Source organism: Drosophila biarmipes, chromosome 2R, assembly GCF_025231255.1.
Source record: "Drosophila biarmipes strain raj3 chromosome 2R, RU_DBia_V1.1, whole genome shotgun sequence".
Classification (NCBI taxonomy): domain Eukaryota; kingdom Metazoa; phylum Arthropoda; class Insecta; order Diptera; family Drosophilidae; genus Drosophila; species Drosophila biarmipes.
Genome location: NC_066615.1, coordinates 2,719,882 through 2,745,719, shown reverse-complemented (window position 1 = coordinate 2,745,719; position 25,838 = coordinate 2,719,882). Strand labels below are relative to the sequence as shown.

Sequence of the window (25,838 nt, the reverse complement as noted above, 5' to 3'; positions counted from 1 at the left end):
GCATAGAATTTCATTACATTGTCCAATTCGTATAATTTTAAAATAATTTTATTAATAAAAATTAAAGTTCACACGATCCTGCCAGGAGTCGAACCTGGAATCTTCTGATCCGTAGTCAGACGCGTTATCCATTGCGCCACAGGACCTATAAATAATAAAATAGCTAGCCCCAGGTACAGATGTAAAAGTTTCTTTGCGGTCAGTAGAAGGGCTAATGAAAAAATTAAATTGTTTTTCAATCAACTTTTCTGAAAATTCGTTTCCCCAAAAATATGAAAAGTTCTAAAAACAATGACTCCTATTTTGTTTTTTCCATGATTTGTCGTACCGAAATAATCAATTTCGCAACTTGCTAGGCAATAAATTATGCAACCGTAGCGCAGACTGCTGATTGGTAACAAGAAAGGAAGTTAGCTTTGGCAAGCCGAAGTTTGTATACCGTTGCAGTTATAAGAAATAATCAACTTTAGTAACACCATGTGCAATTTTAAAGGTTTTTTAATTTGTAACATCCTATAGGATACATATACGCTTGGAAATGACATATTTTATTTAGTTCTGAAATTTCGAATTTAATTTTATGTAAATCGGAAGACAAAATCATATAGCTGTTATTGGAACGATCGGAAAAGTGGTTAATTGCAGAACATTTTTAGTGCCTGTGCCACGGCAACTAGAGTTTCTAGCGGATCACTTTTCCAAAATAAACAAGGAAGAACGCTATAGTCGAGTGCCTTGACTATCTGATACCCTTTACTCAACTTAAGGAAGCAAAAGGGAAATTTTCCGACAGTTCCTATGGGGGCTATATGATATAGTCGTCCGATTTTGATAAAATTTAATTCGAAATTCAGAACTAATTTAAAAATGTTATATCCAAGCTTAGAAAAGTATATGTTAAAAAACACCAAAAATATCTTTTTTTTTTAATTTTTTCCCCAATAGTTCCTATGGGAGCTATAAGATATAGTTGTCCGATCCGGCTGGTTCCGAATTATATACTATCTGCAATAGAAAGAAGACTTTTGGGAAAGTTTCAGCCCGAAAGCTTTAAAACTGAGAGATTAGTTTGCATAGAAACGGACGGACAGACGAACGGACAGACGGACAGACGGACGGACGGACAGACGGACGGACAGACGGACATGGCTAGTTCGACTCGTCTTGTGACGCTGATCAAAAATATATGTACTTTATGGTGTCGGAAACGTCTCCTTCACTGCGTTGCAAACTTCTGACTGAAATCATTATACCCTCTGCAAGGGTATAAAAACACCGTAGATATAATTTTTTTTAAATTTTTTCCCCGATAGTTCCTATGGGAGCTATAAGAAATAGTTGTCCGATCCGGCTGGTTCCGAATTATATACTACCTGCAATAGAAAGAAAACTTTTGGGAAGCTTTAGCCCGATAGCTTCAAAACTAGTTTGCGTAGAAATGGACAAACAGACGGACATGGCTAGATCGACTCGTTTATTGACGCTGATCAAGAAAATATATACTTTATGGGGTCGGAAACGTTTCCTTCACTGCGTTGTAAACTTCTGACTGAAATCATAATACCCTCTGCAAGGGTATAAAAATATATTTTTGAACCAATGAGATATTTTAAATTTAAGGTTAGCTGCATATAAACACAAAGAACACATTAATAGTAATATACACAATTAATTATAACCACCAACCTTTCGGTTAACAGCCGAACGCGCTAACCAATTGCGCCACGGAGGCTTTGGAAGGTAGGTTATGTCGTAGCTTACATCCGATACTATCCCTAATTTTTATGTGTAAAATAAGAAATCGCTTAATTTTTCGCAGCAATTCGCTAAAGGCCTCCGTGGCGCAATTGGTTAGCGCGTTCGGCTGTTAACCGAAAGGTTGGTGGTTCGAGTCCACCCGGGGGCGAAGCATTTTTAGCATAGAATTTCATTATATTGTCCAATTCGTATAATTTTAAAATAATTTTATTAATAAAATTTAAAGTTCACACGATCCTGCCAGGAGTCGAACCTGGAATCTTCTGATCCGTAGTCAGACGCGTTATCCATTGCGCCACAGGACCTATAAATAATAAAATAGCTAGCCCCAGGTATAGATGTAAAAGTTTCTTTGCGGTCAGTAGAAAGGCTAATGAAAAAATTAAATTGTTTTTCAATCAACTTTTCTGAAAATTCGTTTCCCCAAAAATATGAAAAGTTCTAAAAACAATGACTCCTATTTTGTTTTTTCCATGATTTGTCGTACCGAAATAATCAATTTCGCAACTTGCTAGGCAATAAGTTCGGCAAGCCGAAGTTTGTATACCCTTGCAGTCATAAAAAATAATCAACTTTAGTAACACCATGTGCAATTTTAAAGAATTTTTTAATATGTAACATCCTACGCTTGGAAATGACATATTTTAATTAGTTCGGAATTTCGAATTTAATTTTATTAAAATCGGACGACATAATCATATAGCTGTTATTGGGACGATCGGAAAAATGGTGGGAAAATAATATGCAACTTCTAAAAAAATCCTTTTACCGTCTGCAAGTATATATTAATTGCAGAACATTTTTAGTGGCAGTGCCACGGCAACTAGAGTTTCTAGCGGATTACTTTTCCAAAATAAACAACGAAGAACGATATAGTCGAGTGCCTTGACTATCAGATACCCTTTACTCAGCTTAAGGAAGCAAAAGGGAAATGGAGATATATAAGCATCAAAGCGATATTGCAAAGCACCACCTACCCGCTTTTTCATTATATGTTGTGAGGGCGGGAGATAGATTTAAGCGTTTAAACCGTCTTTTTTAGGTCAATCGATAGGTATTGAAGAGACAAATAAATTTCAGTTAAAATTGTTTTCTATTATAAAACCTGTATGCGCTACAGATGTCAGAGGATTGTGGGCGTTAGAGTGGACGTGACATGTCTGAACTTGTGGCTGCTGTAAATATAATAAATACAAAATGTAGTAAAAATATGCCGCATGGTGAACTAGTTTTAATACTCATTGTTACATTAACCATTCTTATTTTGTATTAAACTAAATAGATGCCAAACCAAAATGTTTGTTTGTTGTTGTTTCACATATGTACATATACAAAAACAACGGCCACACTCGCTACTGTGGCAGGGTCCGCCGGTAACACAATTATACGTTCAAAGCTATATACATATATGCATATACGAGTATATGTTATTATAGTGTCACTATGTTAGAGAAATAACAGTAAAGAATACTTTTGTTATAAAAATAAATAAAAAACAGTTAAAAACTTTTTGATCCGCCACCGTACAAAACGCCAAATTCAAGGTGTGGAGAAGAATGGAAAGTGCATTTAATAGCATTGCTGCATCTTGGAACTTATTGTTTTCCTTTTAATTTTTCAAAACTTTAATTTGTTTAGAATGACTTTTCTGAAACCTACAACTAAATCTCTACCAATTTTTCAATATACCTTCCATTAAATTAACACAGTACACAGTAAAACATTTTTTTTAAATTTCGAATTCAATATATATCTTAGATATCAATATTTTTACAATTTTTTTCTTTCAATTATTTTTTTTATGAGAATATATTTATTTATATGCTTGTAAAAGTCGTCGTCGTCGAAAAAATTTCCGCTAAAACCACATGAAACAAGAAAGGACGTTAACTTTGGCAAGCCGAAGTTTGTATACCCTTGCAGTAATAAAAAATAATTGATGATTTTATTAAATTGATTCCGAAAGTCTTAAAAATACAAAAATTTATATTCGCAACATTATAAGATAATATGTCAAAAAGCCCCAAAGCTATAATTTGTTTCACATTATTTCCCACCAATTATCCGATCGTTCCTATGACAGCTATATGAGATAGTCGTCCGATTTTAATAAAATTTAATTCGAAATTCAGAACTAATTAAAAAATGTTATTTTTAAGCTTATAAGGTTATATGGTAAAAAACACTAAGGATATCATTTTTATTTCATGTTTTCCTACTAATTTTCCGATCGTTTCTATCGCAGCTTATTATATAGTTGTCCGACTTTGATAAAATTTAATTCCAAATTCAAAACAAAATAAAAAATGTTATTTCCAAGCGTAGGAGGATACACGTTAAAAAACACCGAAGATATAATTTTTTAATATTATTTTACCACTCATTTTCCGATTGTTCCTATGGGAGCTATATGATATAGTCGTCCGATTTTGATAAAATTCAATTCGAAGTTCAGAACTAATTTAAAAATGTTACATCCAAGGTTAGAAAAGTATATATTAAAAAACATCAAAAATATAATTTTTTTTAAATTTTTTCCCCGATTGTTTCTATGGGAGCTATAAGATATAGTTGTCCGATCCGGCTGGTTCCGACTTATATACTACTTGCAATAGAAAGAAGACTTTTGGGAAAGTTTCAGCCCGATAGCGTTAAAACTGAGAGACTAGTTTGCGTAGAAACGGACGGACAGACGGACAGGCGGACATGCTCGACTCGTCTTGTGACGCTGATCAAGAATATATATACTTTATGGGGTCCTTCACTGCGTTGCAAACTTCTGACTGAAGTCATTATACCCTCTGCAAGGGTATAAAAATTCACGTGGTGCCACCCCCTTATTTTTTCCTAAGTGGAATTAGGCACCACAAACCTGACAGTCCGACTGAGTTGTTCTCAAAATGTGGAATTTGAAAAAATATCTGATTAAAAAAACACTAATTTTTCTGTATGGGACATTTATTTAGGAGTAGCCAAATATGTTGGAGAACTGGAAATGGCTCGTGCAAATTACACAATGTTTAACATTGTGTCAATGTCAATTCAAGCCATTTATTGAAATGTTATAGCCAAAGATATAAAGGCAATCTCTAAAACAGACGAGTCAGATGTGAAATAATCTAGGCCAAATGACAAGCAAGCAGACTATATTCCAACTGGAATCGAGCATTGCGGGTTTCACTGTTAAGCTGCGCGTTCCACCTATAGAACACGCCGTACGACATAATTTTGTGTCGTCCCTATACGTCCAGCGGATGGACCCTGCAAAGAGGGTATCATGTCCACAATGGATTAACTCCCGATCGGCGTCGGCTCCCCAGCGCTGATTCAGCGCTAGAAACTTCCGCATCTCTAGAATGTCGAGCGTATCGAGCGCAATTGTTCGCTCTCTTCCCTAGCAAACGTCTCTTACGGAGGGCTCATTGGAGAGGTGCACTTTTTTTTTGTTGTGCTGTGTGTGTGAACGAGAGAGTGGGTTGCAACATCCATTTTCGCCATGGCTGGGTGCTTGTGCTTTTGCCGATTTGCTCATGCTTCCGCTGCCTCTCTCCCTCGTCGAAAAGCTATAAAGTTGCATCCGACGCTCTCACACTTGCGTTTGCATGTGGCTGAGTGTGCGCCGCGAATGTACAATTATTCATTTTTCTAAGGTTCAGTCCCAGAGTTGAAGGTCAGTTGATGCTTTATGTCATTCAACTTGCTGTCGGCACTTGTAGTTGGCTTTAGATATATGTAGTTGTTGCTTTCAGCTTTTTCGTCATAGCTGCGCTAGCATTTTGTGTTGTCTCTAGCGCGCTAGCGCTCGCATGTCGTGTCATTCAATTGGCGGGTGTGGATGCGCCCCCTGGTCATACCACCCACCCCGTTTATGCTCGCTTTTGTTGGCTACGGTGGCAGGATGGGCATAGTGGAAGGGGTGACGCCGACGACCATGTGTGCGCTTTATTGGATTCCCCTGGCTAATAGGTTCAATAGTCGATTATAGTAAATTAGCTTAGGTAAATAGTTTGAGGTTATGCAGATCAAATGCCCTTGGCCCTAGATCTTCCCTGCCTATATGTACACATACGAAATAGCGGTACCACTGACGCTGCGGAGCCTGTTCTACTTGGATAGTTATAACTTTTAAAAGTTATAGGGCTGCGCTGCGTAAGAAAACCTATTACACAAGAGAAAATTTGTTTTTTTTTTTAAAGAGTTTGATCAGTTTATTTTAGAAGGAAGCGTGTTCGACCTCATTAAGTGTATACATCCATGTCCATCTGTCCGTCCGTCCGATTGTCCCGACAGAAATGTATTTGTCTCATCAATAGCTATCGAGGGGCCTAAAAAGTTTGCCAAAAGTTTTCACGCTAAAAAATATAAACTTTAATGTTTTTATGTCGTGAATTCGGTGACTTCTGCGTTACTTCTGAAAGTGTCACTCCTGGAAGTGTCGCCGAAGTCACTTCCAGAAGTGCCGCCAAGTAACTTCTGGAAGTGTCGACAAAGTGCCTCCAAATGCGTATGCGATATCGCGGACGATAGAGTTCATCTATATGTACATACATGTGTACATATGTACGTTGTAGGGTCGGAAACGCTTCCTTCTGCCTGTAACATACTTTTCGACGAATCTAGTATTCCCTCTTGGTCACCGAGTATCGGGTATGAAAAGTGTGTTACAAAGTCACAGGCATTGCAAGCAGCCAGAACCGAAGCAACAATAAATCAGCAGCGCAGTCGCCAGCAAGTAGAGCTTAAAAGCCACCGCGAAAAGAAACACGGAATAGCCGTCCACAAGTCGAACTCTGCCAGTGAGCCAAGCACAGAAACCAGTTTATAATTTCTCAAAAGTTCCGCACTCTGGCCCAAAGCCAGCAGAGTAATAACAAGAACGCGTGTGTTTGGCCAAGTGCGCGCACAGTGGGGCCAATCAGCAACGCGGTCGCCAAGTCAAACAATTATTTAAGTATTTAACCGTTTGCACAAAATTAAATACATAGGTTCTTCAAGTATTATATCCCTGTCGTAATTTTTCTGGGTCGAGTTGTGCAAAATCAGCAAAAAAGAAAATCTTCTCCGTACCGTTAAATTTGATGCACTCTTAGGGGCAAAAGGCGTTATATGTCCTTTGGGCGGAACACGATATATGAACAACTGTAAGCCATTTCGTCAATAAAACTGTATGCACACTTGCAAGGAAGATAGTTAAACTGGCGCTTAATAGCCATTTCCTAATGTTAGTATACGATTCTCCAAATTCCTGCAAATTAAGCAACCTTTTGATGTTTTCAAACATAGCCATTTATGGTCTATTTAAAGTACTTAAACAATGTTGCGATCCTTACTCAACATTACACCATTTAGGATATAACCCAAACCTTATTTAGAAATAAAAAGCAACCACGTCGTTTAAGTTTGAAAGCAATAGAAAGTGTGCCACTAATTTATTCCAAGGATACCAGATAAGTTATTCTTGTTATTCTACAATACAGTTGGGAGAGGGAGAGAAGCGGACTTCAAGTTCCAGATTCTTATTTGTAGACTAAAAAACCGATAACCATTTCTAATTGTTAAAAATGGCTTTAATTTTATTGCCCTCCCAATGCTCTAACTTTGTAATTATTTAGGGAAAAAATTCAATAGAACAGCATTCTCATCCACTGTGCGTCGTTAGGCTACTGCACCGTAGTGTTGTTGCTCGCTCTGCTGTGAACTGACGCGAAAGTTCGGCGGGCGCAGCTCGAGAGTCAAAACAACCAAGCGCCAAAACACAACAAAATAGAGTCTGAGAAATTCACAGAAACCAAAAGTCGGGCTCGTAAGCAAAAGGGCGGCATTGCCAGGCCGAAAAATTCGATGAAGAGCGCCTGCGCAGCAAAAGCAACAATTACATTCTGGCCTCGCTACAACTGAGAGAGGGAGAGAGAGCTTCACCTGACAGCGAAGGCAGAGGCCGAGCAGCGCTGCGGGCAGAGGCGGCGGCATTGACGTTTCAGTTTCAGAGTTTCTCGAGTAATACAAATTACACCGCGCGTAGTTGACGTTGAAAAATGCAGACAAATCTAAAACAAACCCGAAAACCGTGACTGAACTATGCGAGGAGTCCATCCGATTTCGGGTTAACCAACGCGCTACTCCCGTTTTAGTGCCTAAACGAAGTTCTTCGAATAATTATCGTTTTTTCTGGAAATCAAAACAAAACAAATCCCAACGGTTTTTTACGGCAAATCTTTACTTGATGCACATTGAGTTTGTATCGGTGAGACGTTATTTTAGCCTCAAAAAGTGTGCCGAGCTGGATACTCAGTGTTGTTGTTGCTGTGGCGAGTGACACGTCCCTCGTCTTCCCCCGTCCCATGACAAACATTCCATGCAGTTGGGGCGCTTGTTTATTCGCTCAGCGAAGGAGAGAGAGAGAGAGATTCCACGGAGAGTGCTAATAACAGAGCTGCCGCGGTTCTTTGGACGATGTTTAGCAAACGAAACGTAAAACAGCTTGTGCTCAAACTCATTACAGCGATTTCAGCCAATAAATGGGCCTAGCATAAGTTTATTTAATTTTTCGCTAAGCCTTGCGTTTTTCGATTGAATTGCGCCACCAAGAAATCGTCGATAAATGCACGTGCCTAGGAGCTACACATGCACTTCCTACTCTCTGTCTCTCGAACTCTCTGCAGCTTTCTCTCACCCCCGCTCTCTTTAACTCGCTCTCACCCTCTGCCTCTCTGCTCCTGTAGAAAATGCATTTGCAATGTACTGTGGGCCGGAACTAACTTTCAAATATTGTTGAACTGTGTTAAACAAGCAATTGAATTTTGTTTTCCTACTTGCTAAGAATTGAAGATTTTGATTGAAATTATCGTGTATCATAAGCAACAAACAAAACTAAATAAATAAAGCGAAGAAAAAAGTTTAACCCATTACCATAATAAATAAATATATAAATTGCATGAAAAACTGGGTAAGTCTTTAGAGACAGAGCTATCCTTACTATACATATGCATCGATGTGCACAAGGGGTAGTTATGATATACAGTGGCTCTCAGCTTTCGATTTTAGATTTAATTTTTAATCGTTTTTCCTTATAAACATTTTTATACCCTTGCAGAGGCTATAATGATTTCAGTCAGAAGTTTGCAACTCAGTGAAGGAGGCGTTTCCGACCCCATAAAGTATATATATTCTTGATCAGCGTCACAAGACGAGTCGATCTAGCCATGTCCGCCTGTCCGTCTGTCCGTCCGTTTCTACGCAAACTAGTCTCTCAGTTTTAAAGCTATGGGGCTGAAACTTTCATAAAAGTCTTTCCATTGCAGGTAGTCTATAAGTCGGAACCAGCCGGATCAGACAACTATATCTTATAGCTCACATAGGAACTATCGGGGAAAAAAATTTTTAAAAAATTATATCTTTGGTGTTTTTTAACATATAACCCTTTAAGCTTCGAAATAACGTTTTTTAATTAGTTCTGAATTTTAAATAAAATTTTATAAAAATCGGAGGACTATATCATATAGCTGCCATATAAACGATCGGAAAATTAGTGGTAAAATAAGATGAAAAAATTTTATCTTCGGTGTTTTTTTTAGCATATAACCTCCTAAGCTTGGAACTAACATTTTTTTATTGGTTTTGAATTTTGAATTAAATTTGTATCAAAATATCATATAGCTGCCATAGAAACGATCGGAAAATTAGTTGAAAAATATTAAAAAATTATATCTTTGGTGCTTTTTAACATATAACCTTCAAAACTTGGAAATAACATTTTTTAAGTTTTTAAGAATTTTGAATTCAATAAATAAAAATCGGACACCTCTAACATATAGATGTCAAAAAATGATCTAAAAAAAAGAATGAAATAATTTATTTTGAATATCACTGAAGTGAGCAACAATCCTTAAACTTTGTACATGTTGTTACTAAAGTTGATTATTTCTTATAACTGCAAGGGTAAGCTAACTTCCTTTCTTGTTTTATATGGTTTAGAAACAATTGCAAGCAAATCCAATCTTTTTTGCCCGTAAGCTTACAAGGAAATCGCTACGTCAGCCAGCCTTCTAATAAATAAGGGACATCATTGGGAAAGGAATTTTAGTTCGGGGTCTCGAACTCAGTAAATAAATTAAATCAAAGTCGCGACCTCTCAAGCCACGAGGCCAGAAGTTACTTTAGGATAAAAAGCAACAAACTCTTAATTTAAAAGCGTTTATTCCTGTTTTTAAAAGTAAGAATGTTGTCCCTAAATTTTGACAGGTTGAGTGATTGGTTCAGTTGCGAAAAAAATAATAGCACCGCTATGCCTTAGGTTCATAAAAATGATTTAATAAAAATTATCCCTTATTATATTGATTACTATTTCATGTTTTTATAAAATTGTTTCCAATTTAAGAAAAAGTTTAAACAACCTATAAAAATTATAGCACCACTCTTGTTATATTTAAAAAAACGTTGACTCTTTGCTATTTATTGATAGGTAAATCCGCTTTAGATTTAACTAAAAATAACATTTACTGATCTTCAGACACTCAATTTATTATCGTTTAACTAATCTAATTTATTGGCATGGGCTTGTTTTTTCTTATTAAAGCAAAATGAGTTTCAAATGAATCTTCGATCAATAAAATTTTAACAGGGAGGGTCATCGTCAAGATAGCATGGACATAGTAATTCAGCTGTGTAAGGTGGCTTATGTACTCGCTTAATTATAACCCGACGGTTTATGATATTTATATGAATTTTGCATCAAGTTAGCCAACAAATTTTGGTTTCAAAACATTTTTCTTAATTAAAATTTGGCGTTATTTAACCGTAAATTATTTATGAATGAATTAATTTGGTCGCTTCCTTTTTCCGACCCTATAGAGTATATATACTCTTGATCAGCATCGATCTAGCCATGTCTATCTGTCCGTCCGTTTCTACTCAGACTAGTCTCTCAGTTTAAAAGCTAAACGGGCTGAAGCGTTCCAAAAGTTATATTGCAGGTAGTATATACTCGTAGGTTGTAAGTATCTTATAGCACCCATAGAACCAAGTGATACAACTGCTACGCTCGAAAATAAAATTTTTTAATTAGTTCTGTCTTTTGAATTTAACATTATCAAAATCGGACGACTATATTGTACAGCTGCCATAGAAACGATCGGAAAATTGATGGGAAAATAATGAGAAACAAATAATAGCTTCGGCGTTTTTTCACATATTATCTTATACTATTGGTAATATCATTTTTGTATTTTTAAGAATTTCGAACAAAATTTAATAAAAATCGGACGACTCTATATATAGCTGTCTAAGAAACGATCCGAAAAGTAATAAAAACAAGAAAGGAAGTAAACTAAAATTTAATTCGAAATTCAGAACTAATTAAAATATGTTCTTTTCAAGCTTATAAAGTTATATGTTTAAAAACACCAAAGATATAATTTTTTTTATGTTTTCCGACTAATTTTCCGATCGTTCCTAAGGCAGCTATATGATATAGTAGTCCGATTTTCATAAAATTTAATTCGAAATTCATAACCAAATAAAAAATGCTATTTCCAAGCGTAGGAGGATATATGTTAAAAAACACCAAAGATATAATTTTTCAATATTATTCTACCACTAATTTTCCGATTGTTCCTATGGGAGCTATATGATATAGTCGTCCGATTTTGATAAAATTTAATTCGAAATTCAGAACTAATTTAAGAATGTTAAATCGAAGCTTAGAAATTTATATGTTAAAAAACACCAAAGATATACTTTTTTTTTAATTTTTTCCCCGATTGTTTCTATGGGAGCTATAAGATATAGTTGTCCGATCCGGCTGGTTCCGACTTATATACTACCTGCAATAGAAAGAAGACTTTTGGGAAAGTTTCAGCCCGATAGCGTTAAAACTGAGAGACTAGTTTGCGTAGAAACGGACGGACAGACGGACAGGCGGACATGCTTAGATCGACTCGTCTTGTGACGCTGATCAAGAATATATATACTTTATGGGGTCGGAAACGTCTCCTTCACTGCGTTGCAAACTTCTGACTGAAACCATTATACCCTCTGCCAAGGTATAAAGATAATTTACAATTATTTTTTTTAATATCACTGAAGCTAGCAACAGTCCTTAAGAAGTTGACATTTTGTTACTAACATTAATTATATCTTATTACTGAATGGGTATACAAATTTCGGCTTGCCGAACATAACTTTTTTCTTGTTAAAATTCATTAAATAGGGCAACTCCCTAAACTTGAACAGGAAGACAGAAAGAAAATAGTATTTTTCACTTTATAAATTTGCACCATACAACAAATAATAATTGGACTTCCTGTAAAGTAGAGCTTAGAAATGGCAAACTGGCCCATTCATTTTTATTTTGATTCATATTCACCGATCAGCGCTTAAAATATATTTTAAATCGTTATTGGCACTAATGGATATGCCATTATGTTAAAGTTAGAGACAGTTACAGAGTAATGGGTATCCGTAAGCTGATTATAAATTTCATTTCATTGTTTCGACTTCAGTTTTCTTGTTAACATCGATTTGAATATCCTTGTATCGTAACGGTATCTCCAAGGACTTTTGTGCTTACGGGCCGAAATGACAATGTTTTACAAAATTCCGCGGGAAGACCAAAACTTTAAATGGATTTCCTTCTGCTAGTTGTTATGTACATAAATTGCAGCTGCTTCAACTGCTCGACTACAATTGGGAATGCAGATGAGATGTGGTCGCCTTACAAAGTTTTTCCTAAGATTTTAGAAAAATACAACCCAAATGAAATTCTCCTGTTTTTTATGCAGCGGAAATGCATCATTTGCAGTTGGTTCCCTCAATCGCCCCTTTCCTCCGGCGGTCAGCCGGTCGTCAACCGTGGTTCTTGTCAGTCCGATTGATTACCCACACTCACATAAGGAACACAACACAACAGCGAGTGAAAAACACGCCGGTTCGCGAAATTAGTGCAAGTGCAACATGCCAGATGTAAAGCGAAACGAACAAAAAGGCTAATAAACTGTGTCGAACGCGCGGAGAGTTAGGGAGAGTTGCAGAAGGGGCCGAACACAAGTTTGCTCTTTTTCATGTGCTACAAATAGATTTCAATCTGCACAACTGACGCCAACATTTTGCATTCGCAGATCTGTGAGCTTAATCCTGTTATGCACCGCACATTTATCGTTGATTTTTCTTGGCCTGGTGGGTTAATTAAAATTTGAGAGTTTTACTGAGGCAGAGGGCGGGCGTCAGATGGGTTATATAAGCATCCATCGAAATTGGGTCACAGCGTTCGGACCCAGTCGGCGTGTGGCTGGGCCTTTCGTATGTGCTGCTGGCCAACGTGAAACGACCTTATCAAGGATTCTGGGTCAATATGCTTACGCCATTTTGTCGGCGCTCCGCTTTGGTGCGTTCCGAGTGCGGATTATTACACAGAAAAAAATGCGTCATGATTAATTTGATATCCCCATGATAAGTTTGTGTTTTTTCGACAAATATCAATTTTACCATGAAATAATGTCAAATTTAAACCAAAAAATGTAATTTCTTGACATCGAAAAAGAGAGGATAGAGCAATATGGCGGCGTTAATTAAGTGAGTGGAAGCGAAATAGACCCATCCGAAATTCGACTTGGCTTACTTCTAACATGTTGTCTCGCTTGCACTTACATGGTTTTCATGGCTTTTGAACTTAACGCTCGCGGAAAACGTTGTGCGATAGACCAGCCGCTAAGGTGTCTGTCTCTGATGCTGAAGGTACCAGGTTCAAATACGCCCCAAGGCGGAGTATGCTTTAAGTGTTTAAGAATAATATCTGAAATGCCTTACAATTGTTATAACAAAGCTGCATTTAAATGATTTCCGATTTCAATCAAAAAAATAATAATAAATTTGTCGCGGGGAGGACTCGAACCACTAACCCTCAGGCCTGTGTATCAAAAACGAAGCGCTAGCCCTCTGAGCCAACGCTTGATTGTGACAAAAAAGCTTTGTCAAAGCTTTTTTCTAGAAAAAAGTGATATCGCTAATGTAAAAATGATATTACCGAAATATCGTTTTTAACATTTCGATCATATCAAATTGATATGTGACATTTTAGGGCCGAATTGCTACTGGGTTTCATCAAATTGACCTTCATATTATCTATTTTTTTTCTGTGTAAAGGGCCTGTGCCCAGGGCGTACCGCTTTGTGGGGGGTGGTGCACTTGAGAAGTCAGTTCTGCTCAAAAACAAAGGAACGTCTTTAGAGTACGGGCGGTTGCGTTGCTTTGCTTTAGGTTCCAGAGTTGCATGTCCCACGTATGTAACTATAGTCATAGTGCATTAAACTACTGCATTGACCTCGTTCGACTTCAGGTAATTGACATCTGGTGAAGCAATTTAATACCCGGGCACATTTTTAGAAATAGTAAAACTGAATGGCAAAGGGCGCTTGAAAAACTTTCCTAATAAGCTAAATGATTAAATAGTGAATCGAGTAAACCAAAGATTAATCAATACTTTTGAGGTGAGCTAACTCGATAGACCGGATTCATTCGCTAAGATGTTATAACAGTGTTGTTTTTAAAAGCGCCACTTGACGCCCCGAGAGCACCGGCCTCCGTGGCGCAATTGGTTAGCGCGTTCGGCTGTTAACCGAAAGGTTGGTGGTTCGAGTCCACCCGGGGGCGTCTTTTTTCTTTCGAGGTATATTATACTTTTTTATTTTAGACAACAACAAAAGAATACACAAAGTATTTTGTACCGGAACTATTTTAAAATTGACGCAAGATTTTTATAGTGAGGAATTCAAGTAAAAAGGGCGCGCTTTAAACTCCACAACCTGATCTGATTTTTTATTAGGGATGCTACAGAAATCTTATAAATAATAATAAAGAATTTGAGTTGAATATTATTAGTTAAATCGACCAGAGTTAAATAATCTGAACTTAAAAAATATGGATCCGCCCCCGGGTGGACTCGAACCACCAACCTTTCGGTTAACAGCCGAACGCGCTAACCAATTGCGCCACGGAGGCCATAGTGTCGAAGCGGTATATTTTCTCTATTTCCATATTAGCATACATATTTTATTATTAAAATGAGGGATTTGCATTTTGTTCACTAAATAATCTAGGTTAATTTTGTTAAATTTGTAGGTACAATAAACTGTGCAATATTAATAATTCTCTTTCTTTCGTGTTTTAGCTTTAGTGTTAGTTAATGTTAAATTTCAAAGCGATTAATAGTGTATATTGAATATTAAACATATAGGGTGCCACAGAATTCACTTCAGCGCACAAAAAGTCAAACTCTAAATGGGCACCCTGCGATAACAAAGGCACCCCCGGTAAATGCTTTTGTGTTGGCTTAGACTCGATATTTAACCGTCTGTTGACGTGAGCCTCCGTGGCGCAATTGGTTAGCGCGTTCGGCTGTTAACCGAAAGGTTGGTGGTTCGAGTCCACCCGGGGGCGGCTTTCTTTTTTTTATGTAATTTTGAAGACATTTTTTTTGCAGCATAGTCACGAGGGATGTGATTCTACGCTAATCGACACCATGAAGGCGTGGCCATGTTGACAACGAGTGGACAATCAAAACAAAAGCGCTCTACGATACCCAGCCATATTTTGTTGCAACAAAAGTTATCTGCCACCGCAGGCGCATCTTCGCCTACCACAGTATCCACATGTTCTTCGCTCGCCAACAGAAGCCCTGCCGCCTTGACCTTGCATGAGGCCAGTGCGAATGGCGGCGCATCAGCAACAATATCTTCCACCGCAGTCGAGGACACATTGAAGTCAACCTCCACCCCGATCAAAGTCGAGCCCATGCCGGACATCATTTTCGCGAGCACGGCAGCCGGAGGATCCAGCGTCGCCACCGTTGCAGCTCCTGCAGCAGCATCCCCTTCTTCCAACAATCCAAGTTCGACAGCAGCCGCTTCGACGTCGGCTGCGGCAGCCAACGGGCACTTGGTGCTTGCGCCCAACAAAAAGCCCCGATTAGATGTGTAAGAGCGCTCATTAAAATGGCTCTGCCAGAAATCACACACCTAAATTCCATCTCATCTCCAGCCCCGAGGACTGGATGTCAACTCCTAGTCCAGGTAGTGCGCCCAGTTCTGCGCCGCCGCTTTCACCATCACCCGGATCGCAGAATCACAGCTACAATATGTCTAACGGCTATGCTTCGCCCATGTCCGCCGGAAGCTATGATCCATACAGTCCCACTGGTAAAACAGGTGAGTTGTAAGACGAAGTAAGCAACGCTGATGTACAATAATATAGTGTCTGAAAAAGAAGTATTATCTTACCGCTAGACTGCATACAAAATATTATTTAAGCGATTACTATCATTTGGTTGCTTAACTAACCATTTTTAAAAATAAATGTTAACCCCAAGAGGTTTTTCCGATATTTATAAAATATGCAAACAAAACATTTATAGAATCGAACCCATGCATAGGGTATTGTAATTATACACTCCCGTTACTTTTAAAGTAAATGATTCGTTAAAAGTATGTAGCAGGTAGAAGAAAGCGTATCAGACCCTATGTTTGACACTAAATAGGATTACATTGACACTTTAGGAAAGAGAGGAAGGAAGAACGCCATAGCCTCGACTACTAGATACCCGTTACTCAGCTTAAGGGAGCAAATGGGAAATGTAGATATATAACCTGCACAGTGATATTTTAGGGCGCCACCTAACGGCTATTTCAGTAGATGCTATGTGGGCGGCAGACAAATTTAGGCGTTTAAGCCGTTTGTGGGAGTTAGAGTGGGCGTGACACTCGTTTTTAAGTCAGTCGATAGGTATTGATGAAACAAACACAATTCAGTTAAAATTGATCCTATCATAATAACGATACAGAAATAAACTTGCTGAATAAACTTGCGCTGCACAGGAAGCCCAAGAATCTGCATGCAAAGTCTGCCGGTTCTAGCTCTTATAGTTTCCGAGATCTCAGCGCTCATACGGACAGACAGACATACGGACAGACTAGATCGTGGCTAGACATGGCTAGATCGACTCGGCTAGTGATCCTGATCAAGAATATATATATTTTATAGGAAACGCTTCCTTCTACCTGTTACACACATTCCGACGAATCTAGTATACCCTTTTATTCTGCGAGGAACGGGTATAATTATCTTAATTAAAACCCAATTTGTATGTTATATTTTTTGCATTAATGTTTGGTTTTGTGGCCTGACCATTTTACAAAGTTAAAAAAAGTTAAATAAATTTGAATAAGGCGCCATGTGTTCTTCCTCTTTCATGGATATGAGATATACTTTACCCTATCTGGTAACATCAACTTCTTTCTCTGGCTCCCATTCTGCATAACAGCCCATCCCCCTCTTTTCACTACTCCTACCATTCCGTTCACCTGTCTCTGCGCTGCTCATCGTCTCACATTAAGATTCGGTCTGGCAGCACGGATACTTTTAATTTGCTAGTGGCAACGCTGTAGACTTTAAATTAAGAAGACAAAATGTTGGTTTGAGTCGAAGCTAGATATCTGAACGAGACAATCTACCCAGCTCTACATGTAAATTTTATACATTTTTTGGCTGGCGCCACGTACCGGCCTCTTATTGAACGTTTGTTATGAATGGCGCCGAACAATAGATGGTGCTGTGTATAAATTTGTACTTTGATGCAAGCTTACCTAAGGGCGAATTACAATGTTGAATTCGAAGAACACTGAGCGAACTCGAGGTGAATCAAAAACGGCAACTTCCTTTTTGACCCGGTAAAAGCGGTGGTGGTGAAAAGCCTGTATGAAACAGGAGAAAAGCAGCATTTTCGACCCTGTAATGTAGGACAAACTAAAGTTTTGTATTCCCTACGGACTGTATACTATTTTAATAAAGCGTAATTGGTAAACCTTTCTGTTTAGTCAAGCTCTCCAATCTCCGCAGTCATCAGATTTGGAGTGTGTCGTTCCTGAAATCAGGCCGTCATTAATTACTTATTATTTTGATAACTTTTCCTGTAAAATAGTTTTTTAAATGTTTCTTAAAAACGCAATCCCATAATTTCAATGTATACATCTCGATTTCAACCCGATGGTTTGCATGGTGCAGGACAAAGGGAAGCCAAAAAGAGAATTAGGCACGAACGGCATTCCTAACAGAATGAAGTACACGCCCCCGGACTCCGAGATAAGTGCGAACACACACATAGGGCCACACAGACGTAAGCCCAGAACGTGCCTTTCACCTTTCACGTGAAAACGTGGCCGGCTCCAAGGTCATAGGCGCTTCAGACAAGGCAAATAAGAGGCCAAAACCCCCGGGTCAGCCAGGCTCCCACCACCTGCCGCAAAAGCTCGATTCGCATCCAGACATGGAGCCAATGTAAGCCCCGAAATTATCAAAACGCGCCGCACTCGCTTCGAGCAGAGAGACAGACGATTCGTCGGGGGAGGTTCTGCGGTAGGCGGCAGACGGCTAACTGACAATGGCAATAAAGTTGAAAGTTGAAGGTCACCAGACGATGACTACGCACGCACACTGCGCTGCGACGTCGGCGTCGTTTTTTGGCACTAAATGCTCGACATCGTAAACTTTTCTGGTAGAAAGTGGGTAAGAGGGACGAAGACCCACATCACCCTCCGCCAGACGCACGCACAAGCCAATGCCCTCCAGCCTCTGTGCTGGGTCCTGGCGGTTCCTTTGGGTGAATTTTACGACTTCTAAAATAAAATGGCCACTGTCGGGGCGAAAATAATCGATCCTACGCCCCCGCAGCCCGATCCTCCCCGCTTTCCCCCAGCTCGCCCCAACTCGGTGATATGTCTGGCGGGGCGCGGGCTGCGCCGACCCAAAAATCAGCCAGTGGGTCTGATGCGAGGGGGTGTGCGTAATGAAATCATGCCAAGGCTGTGGCCGTCCGTGAAAGGACGAACCAAGCAGACGAGGCCCTAGTCCCAGCCCCTCGATAGCTCTGATTGCGGGGCTCGTTATTTTTCATAGCAATTTCACTCACGATTGGCTTTCTCTCCTTGCTTGTGATGGTTCGTGAAAACCGAACTATTTTCCAACATTTTTTACAATTTCTTCCTTTTTTAAATTGTTCCGTTTGTCGTAGCCTGGGACAAGGTGTTAATATTTGCCACGGTGTGCTTTTATTGAGAGCAAGTTCAGTTTGAAAACCTTCCGAACTACTGGAATCTCAGTCATAGAAGACACGCGGCTGTAGCCACTTTCTGGAGAAGCCCTTTAGGCCACGGCCACACCAAACCGAATCGATCGCGTCGATTGGGCAGAGTGTGCAATTAGGCTCGCCTGAGCCAACGTCTAGACGGCCCAGCCCAAGAACTGGCCCAGGCTCAGTTTAATCTGCACAGGACACGCAATGTCGAGGAATGCTTCCGACAATGATTTTCAATCATGCGCCTGAAACATGATAACCGTTGCCAGTCTGGATCGCTGTCTGGACTCCGAAAAGCTGGCAGATACCGAGGAAGGAGAACTGGTTTGGTCGCTCCCGTAAGCAGCTTGGCGAAGTGCCCTCCCGGCTCCTCAAATTTGTCGCTGCGGCTGGTTGGCCATGGCAGTGGCCATCCAAGGACTTCTCGTCTGCGCTGGGCCCCGGGCGGAGGGGTAGCAGATGCTTTTCGTCGGCCAGCAGGTACTTGCATGCCCCTCTTCAGAAAGCCAGGGAGTGCAAGGCAACACACGAGTCTTGGCTTAGTGTGTCAAACGGTCTGCAGGGGTTGCTAAACCGCAGCGGACGGCAGGGGACGGTGTGGCGGGCTTTGGAATCGGACCGAGACCAAAGGCCCTGCTATTGTGTTTGGGTCGGCACATGCGATTCTCTCTTCCACTCGCCTCTTCCTTCTGGCTGGTGTTGCTGTACATAAGCCTCTATGCATAGGTTGACCTTGATCTTCAGCACATATATAAAGGTATGTGCGTTTCTTCCTCGTGGGTAGGAAGACCGGATTTGGCTAAGTGCAACAGCGGCGGGAGAGGGAGCGGCGAGTGCCCGATGACAAAGGCTCTTCATAACTATATCACTAATTTGATCGGCAAGTTCCGGGGTCTTCCCAAATGTATTTTAACCAAAGTCATTTGGACATTTTGGTCAAAGGAGTCGGAGATCTCAGTCAGAAAAACTGATTTTAATACCCGAATGCGCACAGTACCATATTCTTCACCATCTCGCATGCCTGCTTGAGCATCTCATCTCTTGCTCCCTTCAAATGTGTACCGGGTACCGGCTGTGTTTCCCAAACCAGTAAACTTGGCACTTCCCTAAAATAAAACTACTTCAATGGAAATCATCCATTATAATTCGGCCAAGGTCACTTTAAAGTCTGTGAGGTCCGTGAGGTCTGGTGCTCGCTCTCTTACAGGACTTTCTCCGCACCCTGCGCTAGCCCAGCCCAGCTTCTAACCCAATTACTTGCAGCACCAACAGCTACCTAGCAAGGGTTGAGAACGAACCTAAACCCTGGAGCGGCGTTACCTAATACTGCGACCGCGCTGGCATTGGTGCTGTGCCCGCGATCGCATACAACTTGTGTGTATGTCTCTGCCGTAAATAGGCCAAATGCCATTAGCACGGACCCGTGCGACGCTTCGATTCCAGACGGCGGGTTCTGTTTGCCTTCAGCGTTTCGGTCTTTCGCACAATTAATTCCTGCAAAAAACCAGCCAACGCGAGCGGGCAGAGGAAGAACCGACTAAAATAACAAATTCCCCCGATACAAACACGCGCACATACATTGTACATATGTATTCTTTAAGTTTGACCTTGAGAACCATGTGAAGTTTTCACTTTTATGACGACGATCAATGCAGAGGTAGTGCTGACGTTGCTGTCTGGACGATTGCTTAGATCAGTGGCCGGCTTTACTTAATAAGCCCTCTCGTTGTCTCGTTGGCCTGGGTCTTGCTCCCTTCCAGGAGCGGAAGGTGACAGGTCGGAAGACAGTTCGATTTGCGTTTGGGCCAGGACAGGTGACAGGCACCTATAATTGCTATCCGCAGTGAACAACATGAAGACGTGGATGTGGATGTTGGATGTTGGATATTAACAAACAAGCGAAAGTCCCCCTTACACGTTTCAAAAGTGTTCACTGTTCCTGAAGAATCAAGCTCTCTTTTTAGCAGTGCAGTGCAAAAAGAAAAGCGAACACATTTGCGCAACACATTTGCTGGTGATTCTCGGTGCTGATTTCGCGGATATATTTTCGTTCGCATGGAAGTCTGTTCGTGTATATAAAATATATATCGCCTGTGCACACATGAACACTCATTGCTATTGCTGCTTCTGTAGACGCTGTTGTTGTGGCTGCGCTGCTGTTTGCACTTTTCGCGAATCGCACTTGGCCTTGAAATAATACAGCGAACTTTGGCTTTTGGCGAGTCGCGCAAGTTTATCGTACATCTCTGTAAAGAGATAATTAATTTCATGGCAATGGCTCTGATAATTGCCGAGCGCATTTAATTTCTCTTTTCCCCTTTTTGGCTCGCACGCACACACTCGGATTTGCTCAGTGTATATACATATGTACATACTTTAGCTGCTTGCATTTTGTCAACCGAAGCTCGTACCCGACCAAAATGAAAGCACTGGGGGACTTTCGTTTCGCGTGAGGGGAGGGGTGGCAGTATACACGGACACAGAAACACGCGCGATAATTTCCAAAATGCGCCAGCAACAAAGCGCAACCCATTTCAAGGTCACGCGCACACTTCCACGCCCAGTCACTCAAACACTCACACAGACGAGAAGTCCAATTTGCCAAAAATTAAAAAAAGAAGCAGTGAAGCTTCGGCAAATCGAAGTTTTTGTACCCTGGCAGGCCGTTCCTGTGGGAGAACAACAACAACCCGAATATAAAGAGCTCGCCGGTTTTAAGAAAATGATATTTTTTGTAAGCTATATGATGGGGTAGTTCAAGTTTTTTCAAATTTGTTTCGTAGTTGTGAAATAAGGACAAAAACTTGAGTTTGATAAAAAAAACGAAGCTCTAAATTCTCAAATATTATAAAATTATATCCACTAGGGTAGAAGATAATATGCCCAAAAGCACCAAAGTAAAAATTAAAAAACTTTTTTTTACTATTCCTTTGATCAGTCTTATGGGAGCTATAGGCTGAAGCTGTCTTCTCTGAACGTCCCTTCAGAGCGCTGCTAACTTCTGTCTGAAGTCTTTGTACCCTCTGGAAGGGTATACAATAAACAGACGGTGGCGATAATAGCGTTATTATTTTGCGCGTTTTTTGTACAGGTCGTTCCAATGCTGTACGAGATTGTTTCGCCATACTCCGCAATTCGAATTATATTGTATGTATGTATGTTTGGTCATTGAGCACTGGTTGTGCAACAAACACAACGGGTACAGAAAATAATGTTTTTTAAAGTGATTTATTATTGATTCAATTCATTGCACAGCGTAACCTATTAATATGTGAATTAATTTATGCTTCCAATCATACTTGACCACTATAAACTATAAATCAATATGCTAGAAAATAGTTTAGGGTAAAATAAAGAAAAGTACCCGCTTTTCAGAGTTGTAAAACAGACCGACTACCTATTAACTTATGCAAAAACCTTAATAATATTAAAAAGTTTTATATATTATAGTATTTAACGAAATATGGAGCTGTTTTATAAATAATAATGTTAAAGAAACAAACCAAAAATTTGGTATAATCATTTTCGTAAATTTATTTCTTCTCTGAATAAATATTAATTAGTTACTTATTTACTTTCATTCAATTTGTATTTGTACGTACGTACCTTATTCGTATAGCTTATACCTTGGACCTCGGACGCCGCCTTCCCCGTCTCATGTTCTTTTTACTCGTGACAGCTTATTTATTATTATTAAATCAGGTCAGAGACCCATTAACACACATACACAATGAATAACCGAGGGGGCCAAGGGGGGCCTGGGTATATCGTTTATTCGTGTATTTCGTCAGTCGCCACATTCAGATGAATTTCTCCCCCCTTTTCGCTACATGAGGATGTATTGGTGAGACAATTGTTTGAGTACGTTTTTTGTGGGGTCAGTCTGTTCGTCACTCCGTCCTTTATTAAGCCCAACGTCATCAAAATGGCCGCGAAGCAAAACAAGTCGAAGTGCCAGGGAGCTAAAAATATATCACCTTATTATACACGTAGGCAGGCTTCTGTTCTATTTGTTTCACTTGCGTGTTTCTCTGTTTTGAGAATACTTTTTTTTACAAAAAAGAAGAAAAATTATTTTTAAAATGGAGCAGTTTTTATTATTTTTTGTTGTATTCCGATTTTATAATTGTATCTCGGCTGGGCCTAATTTAGGTGATATATCTTTAAGATTACTACTAAGATGTCACCCTTTAATTTTCCAAGTGAAAGAAAACTTAAAAAATTTGATATATTATAATAATTTAGTGACTGTACGGCGTGACAATATATGTAGGGCGATTATAACAAAAGCCCTTCCTGTCTGTTTATTTATTTTAAGTTAAAATTGAGAGCTTTAGATTGGGCAGGCGCTGAAACAAGACCCCTAATTATGTTTTTGTCCCATTAGAAGCATTAGACCAATTTTCCATACAAATGTGTGTACTCTTATCGATAAAAACTGTAAATATTTGTGTCAATAGCTCAAAAAAAGGCGTAAAGAAAGTTTAAAAAAATACAATCCAAGTGTTTTAAAAAAGTTTTATAAGATTGAAGATTAGCATACAAGCCAAATTCAACCAAAATTGTTCGTGAAAGAACCACTTCAAAGAAAATGGTTTCTTACTCCAAAATGTTTTCACGAAAAACAAACCAGAGAAAACGGATAATTTTGCACCATGACATTGTGAGCTTTCGTACAGCAGCTTAAACCAGCGCCTTTTTCCGTCGAAAACATCAAATTTATGACTAATCCGCCGTACATCCTTGATTTAGCACCTTACGATTTATTTTTATTTTTTATTTATTAAAAATGATAGTTAAGTTTACAAAACTGATAATAACATAGGGGGTATAATGCTAGCTTCGGGGACCATGCAGATACTATTCACGATTTTACCGCTCAAAACGATAAAAACTGCATTAATCTCTATTTCAGGCCAAAGACTCAAATTACAAGAAAGGAAGTTAACTTCGGCAAGCCGAAGTTTGTATACCCTTGCAGTTATAAAAAATAATCAATAATTTTATTAAATTGAATTCAAAATTCTTAAAAATATAAAAGTTTATATTCCCAATATTATAAGATAATATGTCAAAAAGCCTCAAAGCTATAATTTGTTTCATATTATTTCCCGGCAATTTTCGGATCGTTCCAATGACAGCTATATGATATAGTCGTCCGATTTTTGATAAAATTTAATTCGAAATTCAAAACTAAAAAAAATGTTATTTCCAAGCGTAGGAAAAAAAAAAAAAACCCTTTAAAAAGTTACTAACAGTCCTGTCCCGAGTTCCGACTTCAACCTCAAGTAAAAATCTATTGGTATGGTTTTTATTTTTTATTTATTGGTTTTTTTTTCTATAAAAATTCTTTCTAAACAAGCGAAATAAATATTGCCTTTACATTTCCAAGTTTCCATTTTGCACAGAAATACTTGACAAAATGTATATACTTTTTAGGGTCGAGACCGACGAATACAATATACCCCTTTTCTCTACAACTAACAGGTATAAATATGTGTGTAAGCAAATTCGCCTGTATTTACTGGGAAGAACAAATGCTCAATTGGGAAACAATGAACCTAACGCGCAATAAGTTCTGATAATGCATACCTGAACAAGACTGCCGAAAAACATCAAAAATACATACATAAAAGCTGTGTGTGTAAATAGGTAAAAGAGAAATGAGAACAAAGAATTTCAAATCAATGCAGCTGAAACAAAAACAAAATATTGAAAAACAAAAGCCATTAAAAGAAAACAAAACGAAAACAATTATACAAATCAAATGCCGAAAAAGAGAAAGTTGAAAAAATAACAATAAAATACTGCCGTTCCTAATGACATAAAATATTTAACATGAAGAAAAACAAAAAGAATGCTGAATTGGAGTGCCTCGACTATGAGATACCCGTTACTCAACTAAATAGAGCAAAACCGGGGGTCATTACTTATAATTTTTCCATTTTTAGCATTTGGGCCGCTTATTGCGTGCATAAACACCATTTCGTGATTTTGAAAGCATACGAACTTTGACTATGACTTCGACCCCAACTCTATGTAATTATCGGAGTTGGCAGATCGATAGAAGAACATGAAAACGTCTTACTCTTAACAAGTTGTTTTTTAATTCAGTGGCAAAGAAATTAATTTACATCACACTCTTTTATTTTATAAAAGCCAGTTTATTACATGCGAATTGAATAAAATAATCAGTGTAGTAATCGGTCACACATTTTTTTTATCGGTCCGTCATCTCTGTCAGTTAAGATTAAATAAAACCATAATTTCTGTCGTGTGGCATAAACAGGGGCAAATTTTATTATACGCTTTTAAGAAATCTTTAAGCGATGCATTTCATGATTTTTTATAAGCGTGATATAAAATTTTACTTTTTATGCGACACCGCTGAATTCATTCAATCCCAGCTGTGAGAGATGACGGACCGGTGGAAAAAGGTGTGACCCAATATTAAATTTATTATTTTCTTCCATTTGCATGTAATAAACGTACTTTTAATGTGTGCAAACCAGTGTGACCAAACCGTCAAAGTAGAGCGTATAAATAAACAATTTTTTAAGGAATGAAACTTGTGTCACCATAGTTTTGGGCGGTTTATATTAATATTTATCGGCTACAACTTTTTTTCTAGCTCTTAAAGTGTGAAAGCTACTGTTTTGGGCGGCTTGTGTTCGTTTGAAAACAAGGAATCTAAAATTTTAACTCTTTGGATCTTATAATGTTCCAGATAACAGCTGGATCGACTCGGCTTAAGACATATACTATATGGGCACGCATGATCCTGATCAAGAATAAATATTCTTTTTGGGGTCTGAAACGCTTCCTTTCCCCTGTTACATACTTTCTGACGAATCTTGTATACTCTTTTACTCTATGAATAACGGGTATAATAACTTAAAGTGTATGTTTTTAGATCTTTCCTCCTTCCAGTTTACATACCACGATGCTTTGTTGTAGAACT

General features: G+C 38.9%; 1 protein-coding gene and 6 non-coding genes across 7 annotated transcripts in view; 4 read left to right on the top strand and 3 right to left on the bottom strand.

Annotated features, from left to right (window-relative positions):
* Window positions 1-73: 73 nt before the first annotated feature.
* On the bottom strand, window positions 74-146 carry Trnar-acg (transfer RNA arginine (anticodon ACG)). The gene has a single exon. It is a non-coding gene; the product is annotated as a tRNA-Arg (tRNA).
* A 1,686-nt stretch (window positions 147-1,832) lies between these two features.
* Window positions 1,833-1,906, top strand: Trnan-guu (transfer RNA asparagine (anticodon GUU)). Its single transcript has one exon. It is a non-coding gene; the product is annotated as a tRNA-Asn (tRNA).
* Window positions 1,907-1,990: 84 nt separating this feature from the next.
* Trnar-acg (transfer RNA arginine (anticodon ACG)) lies at window positions 1,991-2,063 on the bottom strand. The gene has a single exon. It is a non-coding gene; the product is annotated as a tRNA-Arg (tRNA).
* Window positions 2,064-7,732: 5,669 nt separating this feature from the next.
* Window positions 7,733-25,838, top strand: part of LOC108029515 (ecdysone receptor) — an 88,414-nt gene continuing 70,308 nt past the window's right edge. The window contains exons 1-4 of the mRNA XM_017101813.3: window positions 7,733-8,002; window positions 8,481-8,704; window positions 15,233-15,725; window positions 15,790-15,956. Of these exons, the coding sequence (XP_016957302.1) occupies window positions 15,286-15,725; window positions 15,790-15,956 (607 nt within the window). The 5' untranslated portion in view covers window positions 7,733-8,002; window positions 8,481-8,704; window positions 15,233-15,285. The remainder of the gene's footprint in view (window positions 8,003-8,480; window positions 8,705-15,232; window positions 15,726-15,789; window positions 15,957-25,838) is intronic.
* Window positions 14,330-14,403, top strand: Trnan-guu (transfer RNA asparagine (anticodon GUU)). Its single transcript has one exon. It is a non-coding gene; the product is annotated as a tRNA-Asn (tRNA).
* Trnan-guu (transfer RNA asparagine (anticodon GUU)) lies at window positions 14,678-14,751 on the bottom strand. Its single transcript has one exon. It is a non-coding gene; the product is annotated as a tRNA-Asn (tRNA).
* Trnan-guu (transfer RNA asparagine (anticodon GUU)) lies at window positions 15,116-15,189 on the top strand. Its single transcript has one exon. It is a non-coding gene; the product is annotated as a tRNA-Asn (tRNA).